The sequence below is a fragment of the Tenrec ecaudatus genome, chromosome 9 (genome assembly GCF_050624435.1).
Source record: "Tenrec ecaudatus isolate mTenEca1 chromosome 9, mTenEca1.hap1, whole genome shotgun sequence".
NCBI classification, from domain to species: domain Eukaryota; kingdom Metazoa; phylum Chordata; class Mammalia; order Afrosoricida; family Tenrecidae; genus Tenrec; species Tenrec ecaudatus.
Genome location: NC_134538.1, coordinates 55,143,483 through 55,158,527, shown reverse-complemented (window position 1 = coordinate 55,158,527; position 15,045 = coordinate 55,143,483). Strand labels below are relative to the sequence as shown.

General features: G+C 39.9%; 1 protein-coding gene across 1 annotated transcript in view; it reads left to right on the top strand.

The window, feature by feature from the left end:
• The window catches only part of PKD1L1 (polycystin 1 like 1, transient receptor potential channel interacting), a 174,504-nt gene that overhangs the window by 112,977 nt on the left and 46,482 nt on the right, over nucleotides 1-15,045 (top strand). The window contains exons 35-39 of the mRNA XM_075557310.1: nucleotides 538-640; nucleotides 2,133-2,268; nucleotides 2,974-3,058; nucleotides 3,423-3,599; nucleotides 5,691-5,809. Of these exons, the coding sequence (XP_075413425.1) occupies nucleotides 538-640; nucleotides 2,133-2,268; nucleotides 2,974-3,058; nucleotides 3,423-3,599; nucleotides 5,691-5,809 (620 nt within the window). The remainder of the gene's footprint in view (nucleotides 1-537; nucleotides 641-2,132; nucleotides 2,269-2,973; nucleotides 3,059-3,422; nucleotides 3,600-5,690; nucleotides 5,810-15,045) is intronic.

Below are 15,045 nucleotides of genomic sequence, written 5' to 3'. Positions count from 1 at the left end.
TTCAGGTCTCTAACTCTCCTGACTAACAACCCAATAGATTCCTCTTCTTTAGCATAAGCTCTTGCTCTGGGGGCATGGATCCTAGTGTCTTTTATGTGTCCTGCCCATTACTCACCCACCCATTCTTTCTGCTCTGAAGGCTCCCCAAGCACAGCACTAGTGTTCTGCCTAATTCTGATTTATTGTGGTTGAAATTCTCATGTCAGAGAGGTTCTAGGTCATGTATCCCAAAGAACAGGTGACTTGGCTTCCTGACTGCAGTGAGCAGCCACCAGGACCCTCCCCACATACCACCACGTCCCTAGGGATGTGCAGTTGAACTCTGAGGCATCAGGAGATGGCTCCGGGCACAAACCAGACCTCTTCTCATGACATTCAGTCCCCAGAATTCATCCAAGACCCTGATGCCTATGAAAACCTTATCAACATCACTCTCCTTCCCTGAGAGGGCTTATCCACAGTAGATATTCAGACAAAGCATGTAGTGTGTCTCCCTCTAATCCATACACTAACCTTATCCTAATTGTTCTGTTCTAGTTTAACACAGTAGACATCATCTCTAGACAAAGCAGCGACCTGAGGGTTGATCCCAGCGAGTCTATGTATGAGAGGAGAAGGTTGTGCCCTCCTCGCAACATGGGTAAGGTCCCATGAACGGCATGGTTTGTGTGTGCAGGGTAGCTTTCTCCCTTCCTTGTCCAGCATCAACCAGCACCTCTGGGGGCAGAGGGGCAAGTGCAGGGAGAGTTGGCCCACTATTGTAATAATACCTACCAGCAGAGGGTGGACACCGCTACAATGGAGGGATAGCATATATTCTAAAAGCTTGGTGGTTTCTGGAAAGGACTTAATAAAGATTTGCTCTTGGCTCTTTGAAAGTCAGTAACAGAATCTTACATTTTTGTAAGTATCCTGAAATTGTAAATGTCTTTTGTTTTTAATACTAGTTAAAGAATGCTTGCAGCCTCAGATTGTTCTGGATGCTCAGGATGAACCAGTGGAGACAGGAGAGTTGAGCAGAAAATAATGGGGCTGGGTCCTTGGAGGCCTTAAAGAATGGTCAGGTATCCAGCAGTCATAGTTAGCCTAAAGGATCATCTTGGGCCTGGCTTAGCAGGGAGCAGTAGGAAGTGAGGGACCTGAGACTGGTGTGGAACTGCAGGTCTTAGGACAGTGAAGTGGGTGGGTAGATGGGTTCCGCAGGCTCGAACCACAGACGCCTGCGCTGGGGATGTTGACGTTTACGGGTTAGTAGCTGCTATGGTGGTGTTAGCAGTTGAAGGAGGGGCTGGTGTGGTTGTGCTGACTACTACACATGACAAGGTCTAAAGATGTTGCTTCTGTGAGTGAGTGAGGCCTCTTGCATGACAGCTGGGTTTTATCCAGGGAACTAGTACTGACCAGGATCAGGCATAAACTTGAAACCATATCAGATTCTGGTTATTAGGATAAGCTACACACATGAGAGCCTGATGTGTGGACAGAACTGCTTACAGAAAAGTGTGTACTCACCATACCAGGTTGGGGGGGGGGGCGAGATAGTTGAGAAGCTATGGTTTAAGGGTCCTCTGATGACCCAGCCAGAGTGCTCTGGAGGTGTGCCTAATGTCAATTTCCTGAAGATCCCCCCTGTTGAGCTAAAACTATTGGGCTACTCTGCCCACATTAAATAGTACCCTCTGAAGATATCTCTATATGAAGTATGCCCCTATGAGCTTTCCCTTGTGGTTATGTGACTCATGTATCCTTCAAAGTCAGGAAGCAGGGGACAGCCCTCTGATAGTGGGCGTGCCTGTTGGAAAGCCACATCTTTGAAAAGGTGATGGAATTTAAGAACCAAAACAAAGCATGTCCACACCCAGTTCCTTGATGGTATGTGGGTTTCTTGAGCCAAATAATGGCAAACCCTTCTGACTCTAGGGCTCCCTGCTTGGTCATCTGGGCGATAGGATAGAAATCAGTGCGTTGGCTTTAGATACTGAAGAGTGGGCTTTGGCAGGCAGTTATTTGAAGGTCTTCTAAAAGGTACAGATGGACAAGGAAAGCTAAGACAACAGGAAAGTAATTACATGTTCCAGAATGGTAAATATCAGGGCTACTAAACACAGCCTCTTTTGCCCTGTTTGTCTCAGCACCCAGTGGAGGACTTGCAGTCCCGGCTCGCCAGTGGCAGAGAATACTTTCACCTTGGTTGAGCTATGCCGGCTGGGTCCTGTGCACAATAGTGTCTGTAGCATGTTGTTTGGGGACAGGAATTCTAGGATACAGGTAAGCCAAAACGGTTTTTAACTATCCTCAAGTCCTTTGACTGAAGTCAAACATTTACAAGGAAAGCCTGGCATTTCTGGAAACCCATGAAATTCAGGCACCCCATGTCTCTATTATGATATTCTTCTTCCTGAATTATTAGGTAAACAAAATAATATGTAAAGCCAGAGTGGTTGTTGGCCAGCTAGGCCCTCTACGTGCAGTCCAGAGTGAGATGGACTCCCTGATATGATGAGCTGTGGACCACTACTACTTAGTTTCACTCGTGTTTGGAGGAGTAGAAGAACCACTGGCTGCTGCGGTGAATGAAATGCCGCATGCTGGCACAGTGGCTGCCACCTCCTAGGTGCTCGGCCAGGCTTAGCTTTATTGTCTCGGCCAGGCTTAGCTTTATTGTCGGTGCCACTCTTACACCATCTCCCGTTCCTGGTCTGGCATCTGTGCCTGTTCCGTCTTTGGAGTGGATTTGCTCTTATCTTTCCCACAGAGCGTTTTTGGGAGGTTGGTGCTCTTCTTTGTTAGAAAGAGTGACCCCCTTTCAAAGTACAGTAAGATGCTAAACCCACGGTGGTCCCAAGCCCTGTCCTCTGACGCGGTGACATCCACTACCACAGGGGGTCCGAGATCGAGATCACTGGGTGCTATCTGTGTTCAGCCATAAATGTCTTTGTGCGCCCCTGATCACCGCTGTCTCCCTCGGAGCAGGTTTGGTCCAGCGCAATGTGCCCAGTGGCTGCACCTGCTGATGCTCTCAGTGATGAGCTGTGCTTTCATTACCCAGCCAATGGCGGTAAGTAACACACTCCCTGCTGGAGAATCTGATCAGGAGCGGGAGGGAAAGAGAAAAGAGCAGCATCCTGGCGGCCTGTCAGAGACTCTATCTAGATGTCAGATTTGATGAAGGAACACTGGGAACTAGGCCTGCACTAAGCACTACACAACAGGCTATTTTATCTTCACAAACTTCCCATTTTGCTTTTGGAGAAAGAGCACTAGAGAACTACATAACAGCTCACACCTGATGAATAACAATACAGGTAACAACAGGTATCTGTTTAGAACAAGGAAGTGGGGTCCTATTGATGACCAGGTAACAGAGAGCCGGCTCTCCTGCCCGGTGATGCTCTTCATGGATGCCATGTGCTTCCTTCTAGTTGTGTTTGATGGCCTTGGGTTTTGCTTGGAAGAGGAAAGAGGACAAAACCTTTTTTACTGAATCTCTGTGGGATGCTACCAAGGATTTAGCACTGGAATTGGAACACCTTGCTCAAACCCGTGTCCCTCTTTCTTCAAGCCGTGGCATTCCTGACAGTGCCAGTGAATTTGAACAAGTAAGAAAGCTATTCCATTTAAACTGAGCTTTAGAGAACAACCTTATATTACCATCACACGATCTGAAATAATTCTTGAAATTCAAGTTTTATTGTATTTTTCAGGGACTATGGGACATATTTTATTTTCTTATGTTTTTGGCACATATATGCATGACATGTGAACTCAGGTGATATATTCCCTTGCCTTTGCCCTAATTCCAGAGAAACCAGAACATCAGGAAATGAGCATATTTTAAAATGTGGGAAAATAATAGTTTTATTATTCGATCTATAGAACATTCTTGCTCTCCTGCCTTCTTTCCTTTCTTCCTTCCTCTTTGCCTATTGTGTATACTGTATGGGACATGTGAACAATATGAAGGACAGAAAGGTTTGCAGGCCCTTACCCAGAAACCCATAGGCTTACTGATAACATAAATATTGGTAAAATGGAATGTGCAGTTTTAAACGCATATGAAATACCTAGAATCAGCTCTCTAAGGACACAATTCCAGATCATTTCTAGGCAGATTCTTGTGTCTCTCCTCATCTCCCCTTCCTCATGTCAATGAAGACTAGTGAGTCCCTAAGGCCTAAATGGCTTTGTAGATAGACAGCCTTCCTGACCCCCTCCCCAAGCCTCTCAATTTCATCTGGAACACCTAAAGGTGATGATAATAAAATAGGCATTGAGTACCTACCATGTACTAGACATTGTACTAAGCACTTTATGTTTGTTATGTGACAAAGCACCTGATGAAACAGATAGCATTATTAAAAGCCAATTTAAAAATGAGAAAAATTGAGGCTTAGCGTGGTGAACTAACCGGAACAAGATCACATGAGCAATGAGTGATGGATTTGGGAACTAAGCCTTGTCAATTCCACCCATTTCTTCTGCATTCCTTTTCCTCCACCATGCTAGGGTTTTTTTTTTGTTTTGTTTTGTTTGTACAAACACATATAACAAAGCATTCACCATTTAAACTGTTTTCCATGTATGATTTAGTTACAGTATATCGTACAAGTACTTCCCCTCGCATCAGCTCATTGAGAGGCAGTGTTAGTAGGACTTTGCTCACACCTCTGCAAATTTTCTTTTCTCTTCAAAGCCTTTCTTTTCTCCCATGTTCATTATACACAGCCACATCCTTCAATGCTGCATCTCAGTCTGAGGATGAGATTTCTTTCCACGATTGGCCAGCATCTCAGTGTTCTCCTCCCAGAGGCCAGCCTGTCATCCCAAACATGTTACTATCTCATGTGGATGTCCATTAGCACCTTAGTGTAGTAAGCCTTTACATACAAGCTCTCTAAAGAGTGAAATTTCTCTCTAGTGAATCCACGGTTGATATTTTTTTCAGGATTCCTAGTGCATCACCTGGAGGTACTGTCTGAACTCCTGGCAGCCCTGTGTAAATGAGTCTGGCACGCCTAATATTCTGCTTTATATTGTGAATCTGTGTGTAATAGACTTCTATTTCTGAAGGATTGGAGGGCTGTTGAAAAGAAAGCCCTGCTCACAATATCACACAGACCTGCCCCTGTGCCTAGCTCGATGAGTGTATGTGAAAGCAATGCATGTGGAATGAATGACAAAAATGAAAGAATGTCTTCAATGGATTGATTTATCTCCCTCCTGCTATGCCGTGTCTATAAACAGATATAATCTTAAAAAACAAACAAAAAACCCTTCTCCTTAAAAAATAAAAAAGAACAAAGGCTATATCTTCCCAAGACTCTGCTTTAAAATGGGTTTTCCATGCTCTGAGAAACTCTCATGGAGAAAAAACAAAACTGCAAATGCCAAAGACAATTACTATAATAATTTGATGGTTTTAGAGACCCTTCATATACGAGGACAGTATTTTTAATGGTCCAGTTGCAATCTCTGCCAGAAAACTTGCCTAGGATAGGAGATAACTTAAAAATAGGACCCCTCTCCCCACATCCACAGCAACGTTGTTTCATTGGCACAAAGTGACTGTTCTCTAAATACTGGGCAGGATATGTATCATGGTAGTGACCTGTCCATCAGCTTAAAATGAATGTCAGGCACCTCTCTTCTGCCTTGTAGCCCAGAGTTCACAGTGATCTTGTCTCTGACAGATATTGGCTGCCAGGCAACACACACGCCATCTACGCCGGGCTTGTCCACCATCTACAGCCCAGCTCCGAACAACCAAGGAGAGGATGCGAAAAGAGGCTTATGCACAAGCAATTCTGAGGTATGTGGGAACACCTTTGCCAGATTTGCTGGGGTCTAGTTCCCCATTAGTGAGAAGGTCCTCTAACCTCAGTACTTCATCTAGCTATTCTTAAGGTGGCTCACCTATGAGCACTAAGATGTAGAAAAGAGAAACTTTTCTGGTCCTAAAACATCACACACAAGTTCACGACATGCAGAGAAGTTGAATTAGAGTCAAAAAACTTGTTTCTGCAACTTTGCTGAGAGATAAATCACAAGAAAAGATGTGCTCATCAAAATTCATTGCAAGACCCTTTGTAATAAGAACAGCCTGGAAATAACTCAGATGCCTTTCAGGGGAGGTCCGGGACAGGATGAAATAGTGCTCAGCTGTAAAGGTAGGGCTATGTCTGTATGTATGGAACTCTGCTGTCACTGTCTGGTGAGGATGGGGCTGTTAAAGGGGGCAGTCCAAACCTGCCAGTCAGTCCCAGAGAGAAAAATGAGATTTTCTGCTCCCATAATGACTCTCAGGCTTGAGAATTCTATGTAAGAGTTTGCAATGGGAAAGGTTCTCCAGGAAACTTAGTAGTATCTATCTATCTATCTATCTATCTATCTATCTATCTATCTATCTATCTATCTATCTATGAGGATAGGTTTATACAGCATGAAAGAATATAACAGCTAATTAGTCAACCGAGCAGTACAGAGGGCTCAGTTCAACTCACTTTGGTGGAACAGTTTATATAGTGGAAGTACTTCAACTCACAAGGATTCCTAGGTTCAAGGTCAAGGAAACAGACAGCTGAGTCTTCCCTAGGCAATGCAGGCAGAGTCCACCCACAGGCAGCAAACAGTAGGCTGGGTCACCAACAGTCAGCAACTCAGGAGCTTAGTGAAGCAGGCCCAGAAAGGATATTGAACTCAAGCAAGCAAGATGACAGGATCCACCAGCCTCAAGCTCAAGCAAAGTACCCACCAGTAGTTTGGCAAAACAGGTCTCAAAGGAATATCAAACTCTAGCCACACAATCCATGGGTTGGCTGTCCCACAGGTAGTGTAGCTCACAAGTTGAGGCAGAGAACTAACTAAAGCAGCCACACGCTAGTCCAATCACCAGAGAGCAAGAGAGCTAGGGGTGGGCCTTACTTAGCCATTTATCTCTTTGCCCTCCAATCAAACTGGAACCTGATTAATCCCACATGTTCCTATTGGTCAGATTGGCACAATAAACCTACCTACCACAGAGCTCTATGAGTAGGAATCAACTCAATGGCAATGAGTTTTGAAAGATATTCAGGTTGTATGAAGTGAGAGCAGTAAAAGCATAGAGAATGTGTTTGCATGCTGTCAAGTGGAACGTGGATATTTATGCATATGCTTTAACATATGTTAAATAAACCAAAGAAACATCCATGTGATTTTAGAATATATTTGTTTATGCAAAGAAAGAAGGAATAGGCTTTTTAAAACTGTGTATTAAAAGGTAAAATTTAACCTTCTAGGAGGAATCCCTAAGGACAGAAAGAAACTGGAAGAAGTATCTTAAAGCTGATTTTACTAATCATATTGTTAGTGGAATGTTGGTGCCTTGATTCTAATTGTTGATTGTTGGATAAAGTAAATGAGAAATTACTTGAGTTTTATTTTGTGAGTCACAAAGTACTTGAAAATTTAATTTCTTGGTGTGGAAGAAAGGAGGAACAAATCTGAGTTTAAAAGAGTTAAGCTAAAATCTTATTATTTTTATCAATAATGACACTAAATATCAATATATTAAATGCACCAGTCAAAAAATAGAGAGTAGCAAACTGGATTAGAGAAACAAGACATATCAAGAGACACACCTTAAGCACAAAGCCAAAAAAAAAAGACTAAAAATAAAAGGTCGGAGAAAAATTCACCAAGTAATAACAACCAAAAAAAGCTGGAGTAGCACTATTAATCTGTGAAAAAGAAACTTCAAGACAAAAAAAAACCCCATCATCATGAGAAACAACAAAGGACACTAGATAAGGGAATATCAAAAGGAGCCATAACAATATTAAATATACATACTCCTAATGAAAGACTCTAGAAATACATTAACCATACAAATGCTCACAGAACTGAAATACAAAAAACATATGACAAATAAAAATAGCTCCCACCTGGGGAAAAACAGGTCACCAGAAAAGAAAGTCAGTAAGAACGCAGAACTAAACAATACCATCAACCAGCCTGATCTCCTAGACATATAGGACTACACCAGACAAGCTGTTGCTCTTGAAAAATCCTATGATGCCATCTCCAACTTCGTTTCCATGTAGTCCACCTCCTGTTCCTGCCTCTTTGTTTCCAGCCACCAACAATCATTAATGCGCTTTCATGGCATGCTTGATTAATTTCAAACTGAAGACATTGGTAAAAGCCTACAATTTCATCATCACTAGTGGAAGAAAATTTAATGATAGTTGTATTGATTGAATTTCCTTAACAATGGATGCATATAATACTATCAGAGACAGCATTGTACTTCTCAATAGATCTTAAAATGTCCTTTTTGAAATCAATGTCATTCTTCTTTATTGTGTAATTGCTGGCATAGTAAATCACATCACTTTTTGATTCAAAAATGTTAACACCAGCCCCTTTCAGCCCACTAACACCTAGGATATCTATAGCTATGGGTTCCATTTCATTTCTGATGAGCTTCAATTCCCCTAGATTCACACTTTGTACAATCCATGTTTTCATTATTAGCAGATTTTTTCAGCTGTTTCTTCATACCTGGACTTGCACCCCATCAGCAGGCTTCACTCGGTTCCTGTCACCATGGGAGACTCTACTTTGAGAAAGCAGGTCCTCTTCAGTCACACGTAGAGTACTCTCTAGTCCAAGGGGTACAACAGACTGGCACTATCTCTGACAATGCTCTGCGTGCATTCACTAGGCCTTCAGCATCTGAAATGTTTCAATTCTATGTAAAAGATTTTCAGAGACTACTTCCTCCAAAGTGGGTAATCAATTCCTTCCGTACAGTCTGTTCTTACTCTGGAAGGTCCAATGAAACATATCCACTTTGGGTGACCCTGATGACATTTGAAATCCCGCATCACAGCAACTCACAAACCACCACAGTACAACACACTGACAGACAAAAGGTGGACAACAACCTACAGGAAGAGATACTAGAGAAGCTCAATATCAGCAGGTAAAACAAAGCCAGGGATTTAACTGTGGAATAGACTGTCAATTGCTCATATGTAAGTTCAGGTTGAAGCTGAAGAAAATTAAAACAAGTCCACAAGATCCAAAATACAACCATGAGTCCATCTCACCTGAATTTCAAGAACATGTCAAGAACAAATTTGAGTTGCATACTGACTTGTTCATTTAATGACAGAAAAAAGCAAATTCATGAAGAAAGCAAAATGTTATGAAAAATATTGGAAAGAAAGTAAAAACCGGGGGTGAAGGGAGATGTTGGATAGGGCAAGATATGACAAAATAATAATTTATAAATTGTCAAGGGCTCATCAGGGAGGGGGGAGCAGAGATGGGGGGGGAAGAGGACCTGATGCAGAGGGCTTAAGTGGAGAACAAATGCTTTGAGAATGATGAGGGCAAAGAATGTACAGATATGCTTTACACAATTGATGTATGTATGGATTGTGATAAGAGTTATATGAGTCCCTAATAAAATGTTTTTTAAAAAGAAAGTAAAAATCAAAGTGGGTGTCAGAAGAGACTGTGAAACTTGTTCTTAATCATAGAGTGGCTAAGGAAAAAAAAATGAAGTCAAAGAACTGAATAAAAATTTGACATGGAATTCAGGAACAGGAATGGGAATAGCGATACCAGCAGGATAGGGAGAAGGTGAAGAGAGGAGGGGAGGAAGAGGGATCACAATGATCAACACATGGTTGCACCCCGCCCCCCGAGGGATGAACAACAGAAACCATGGGGAAAAGGAGATATTGGTCAATATAAGATATGTAAACAATAATTTATATTTTATCAAGGGATCACAAGGGTGGGGGGGCAGGAAAAAGAAGAAAAAGAAAAAAAAAGAGGACCTGATGCAAGGGGCTTAAGTGGAGAGCAAATGCCTTGAGAATGATTGGGGCAGGGAATGTATGGATGTGCTTTATACAATTGATGTATGTATATGTATGGATTGTGGTAAGAGTTGTATGAGTCCCTAATAAAATGTAAAAGAAGAAAAGAGAAAAAAACGATTAGGGCAAAGACTGTACAGATGTGCTTTATACAATTGATGTATGTATATGTATGAACTGTGAAAAGAATCGTATGAGCCCCAATAAATTGTTAAAATAAATTTTAAAAAAAAGAAAATAATAATGACAACATATGTTTGATACAATTGATATATGAATTGTTTTAAGAGCCCCAATAAAATGTTCTTTTAATAAAAATTAGTTAATTTAAAAAAATTTTTTTGAACGGGCAGTTTGAGAAGACAAAGCTAAATAGTATAATGAAGTGTGCAAAGACCTAGAATTAGAAAACCAAAAGAGAAGAGCACATTCAGCATATCTTAAACTGAAAGAATGAAAGAAAATATTCAAGCCTCGAGTTGCAATATTGGAAGATTCTGAAGGCAAAATATTGAATGATGCAGGAAGCATCAGAGAAGATATAAAGAACACAGAGTCACTGTACCAAAAAGAACTGGTTGACATTCCACCATTTCAGAAAGTAGCATATTTCAAGAACATATTTCTGAGCAAGAACCAATAGTGCAGAGGAAGAAGTTCAAGCTGCACTGAAAACATTAGCTAAAAACAAGGCTCCAGGAATTGATGGAACAGCAATTGAAATGTTTCAACAGGTTAACGAGGCACTGGAAGCACTTCACTAATCTATGCTAGGAAATTTGAAGAACAACCACTTGATGAACTGATAGAACAGAATCATATTTGTACTCAGACCAAAGAGCAATGACTCACAAAATGCTCAAATTATAGAACAATGTCATTGATATCACATGCAAGTAAAATGTAGCTGCAGGTCATCCGACAATGACTGCAGCAGTACATTGACAGGAAACTGATAGAGGTTCAGGCTGGATTCAGAACAGGGTATGGAACAAGGGACGTCATTGCTAATGTCAGATGGATCTTGGCTGAAAGAGAATATCAGACTGGAGTAGAAAATCTCAACACACAAATAACTCAAAAAAGAAGAAATGGAGTAGGTTATTAAACAGCTGCCAACCAAGGAAAGTCTGCGACCAGATGGCTTCAGAGGGGGATTCTGCCAATGATTCACAGAAGAGCTGTCACCAATTCTACACATATTATTCCCATTACATAGAAAAGCCCCCAAACGCATTTTATGGGACAAGCATAACCCTGGAACCAAAACCAGGCAGAGAAACCACAAATATAGAAAAATACAGACCAATATCCGTCATGAACAAAGATGTAAAAATTCTCAACAAAATTCTGGCCAACATGATTCAGCAATATATATTTTTAAATGCATCATGATCAAATAGAATTCATTCCATGTACACAAAGATAGTTCAACATAAGACAACAAATAAATGCAATCCCAGACATAGAGGTAACAAAATTAAGAATCAAATGATCTTATCAATCAATAGATAAAAGGCATTTAACAATATCCAACTTGCATTCTTGATAAAAACACACAACTAAATAGGGATAGAAGGAAATTTTCTGAACACAATCAAGTAATACACGCAAAGCCAACGGTCAACATTTCATGCAATGGGGGAAACTGAGGGCATGTCCCCTGCAAACAGAATCAGGCAAGGATCCCTTTTCCCCACTCTTATTCAGCATGGTGACGGAATTCTAGCCAGGACAATTAGACAACAAAAATAAGTCAAAGAGTGCAACTGGGCAACTAAGAAGTAAAATTCTCACTATTCACAGATATGATTTTATATGTAGAAACCACCAAAGATTTGACCAAAAGATTGTTAAGTTAGTTCTGCAGGCATAGTTTGCCTTAGGGACGGAATGTAATTGACATTTCTGTCTCCTGTCTAACTCCCATTGTTTTCTTAAGCAGTGTCTATCACTTAAGTGTTTAACTTGTATGTGTGAACATTCCTTATAATGTAATCTAATTAACTATTGCAAAAATATACATCTTCCTTTTCACGCTGCCAACAGTTAGGTTAAGGATATTATTATTAGAATTACCAAATACCCCTTGTATGATACTCATATTATTTTTCAAGAACCTGATCATTCTGCCTCTAATATGGACCAGAGATATGTATAAACAGAGATATAAATGGATTTTGAGCTCACAGTCCTAAATGCTAATCCAAGGAAAATCCATGCTAATGATGTGGCCCTGCTCTATACTTGCCCTCATGAAGCGATCACTGAAGATGTGGTTGCTATAGTAGAATGCTGTGAAGAAACAAGATGGGGCTTGGCTATTCGAAAGAATAGCATCTGGGATCTTAAAAGCGTGTCTAAACGAGCAGCCAGCTAAGTCCATATGGAAGCACATCAGCCCGTGTCATCCAAGGGTTGCATACGGCAGAACCCAAGAGCTGAGGTGGGAGTTGGATTAGAGTTTAAATTCGAAACAGTCAGTTTGCAGATGGCTAAGAGTGACATGGAAAGCCCCAGATCCATTGGCAGAGTCCTCAGGTGAATTAAACCTCCTTTAAATCACATCAGACCATAGAACAGGGATGTGAACAATCTTGTCCAGAGACAGGGTGGTTTTGAGAGTGGATCACTGCACATACAGCTAGGTAACAATGGAGACTTCACTCTTTGTCTTCCCTTTGGGCCAATTTTTTTAACTTGTTCTAGTTTTTACTACTTCCTGCTCTCTTTAGTAAGAAATTTTCTTATGCTTTATTTTATTCTTACATTTGCTTTGTTTCTTCTTTTGTATGGTTTTCTAAATATGAAATCCACGATAGGTAAATCTATAGAGACAGCAAATAGATCAATATGTTCCTGGGGTTATGACAGGGATTCTAGGAGGACAGGAGATGCTAATATGAATGGATGCAAAAATGAATGAAATGTTTCTAAATTGATTGTGGTAAGGATTATACAACTCTTTAGATATTTAAACCATTGATTTGTATAATATGTGAATAATATATCAATAAATGGTTAAAATATTACATTTTAAAATAATAATATTAAAAGAAATTAAAGTATAGAATTGTTGGGTTCCACCACCACCACCACCATCCCCAGGAACAAAATTTTATTTTAGTGTGTTCATTCCAAAATCGAAAATGAACAAAAGCCCACGATTAATGAATATGCCTAGCATTGAGATTCATGTCTCTAAAGACTATATTCTGCTGCAAAAAGAACCAGGTATGTGAGGTCAGTGAGACAGAAAATTTACAATGAAGCAATCAAACACTACTACAGACATTTCAAAGGGCTCAGGAGCCAATTTAAAAAGATTCATATTAATCAAAGATGGATTCACTTGCCATTAAATCAAGAATAGTGTGAGCACATCAAGTGTAAAGCCATGAGTTTGTAATGACACTAAAATATATATAATTTCTCAGTGTTAGAGGATTCTAGGGTGCCAACTTTTTAATCATTTTATTGGAAGTTCTTACAGATATTATAACAACTCATAATTCAGTTAGCTCGACTAATTTTACAATTGCTGCAACCATCAGCTTTAAAAATATTTTCTTTCTTCTTGAACTATTTGATATCAGGTCCCCTTTACCCCCTCCCAACCCTATCCTATTATATATTGTTATTAATTTGCCATATCTTACACCATCCAATGTATCCATTCACCTGAAATTCTGTTATTCATTCCCCTCAAGTGGGGTTATATAGTCATTATTGCCATCAGCTCCACCACCACCCCTTCCCATACCTTTAGGGAATCATTACTCCCATTATAGTTTCTGGAGGATTATCTATCTTGGTTTCCATATATCAAATGCTCTTAATTGTACAAATGAATATACTCAGGTCTAACAAGATTAATGAGGTAAAATAAAGACCATCCTAGTAAGGGGAGTAAATAGTAAAGGACTAGAGGGTAGTTCTGTGTTTCATCAGTAAGAGAGTGAGCATTTTTAACACTGATAAATGAAGTGTCAATCCTGATTTTCCTATACAAACAATATGCCTAGGAAGCCAAGTAATAAAAGAAGGTGTGTTTCTCTTTATAGATATATTGCAGGCAATAAATGAAGGCAAAATAGTAGAACTGGAATAAAACCACTATGTAACCTTTAACGACTTAATCAGTCTCAACATTAGTATAAATAATAGCAACCAACATGAAAGAAAGACTGAATGGAGAGAGAAGCACCACACAATTTGTGTTTTGAGTGGAAAAACTACCAAGAACACGTCAAGTCTGAATGTGATTAAGAATTTTCTCCCCAAATTATAGGCTATGATAAGAACACATGATAACACATCACAAGAGAGAAATTAGCAAATGTCAGACTGTGAGAAACTTTACAGATCAAAAAATTAGTTTCATCAACAAATAAGTTGCATGGAAAATAAAAACAATAACAAAAACAGAGTTGGGAGTGTTCATGGAAGAAAACAAGTTAGTATAATTCATAATATTAACAGAATAAAAAATTTAAATCTCATGATCATAAGGTTAGTACACACACACACTCTCTCTCTTTCCTGTCTAACACAATAGTAGAAGTCCTGGTCAGGTAATAGTCAAGAAAAAGGAAAAAAAAACAAACATTTGGATTTAAAAAGAAGAAATCAGTCTTTATTATAAAATGACATAATTAACTTTAACAAAGAACCCCAAAGAATCTTTTTTAAAGCACCTAGAACTCGAACATTAATTTGTCAATTTTTCATGTTGTCATGGTCATAAACATTAAGTCCCTTCTGGCTCATATTGGAATGCTCCTCCTCAACCTTGTCTGACAGAGTAGGACAGTTTCCTGGTTTCCCAGGCTGAACTCTTTGGGGAGCAAATCACCAGACCATTTCTTCAGAAGAGCTACTGGTGAATTTAAACCAACCTTTAGGTTAACAGCCAAATGCTTAAACATTGCACCTTTGGAAATCCCTGTTTTCAGGACACAACAAAACTCTAGTGAAAGAAATAAAATATCTTATTAAATGGAAAGAGGGACACCATGTTCGTGTATTGAAAGTTCTAATATTGTTAAAGTTCAGTTCTTTCCCACTTGGTCTATAGATTCACTGTAATTCCAACAGAAATCCTTTACAGTTTTAAATAACCCCCCCCCCCCAATCAAACAAACTATCATCAAGTTAACTCTCACAGGGTCAT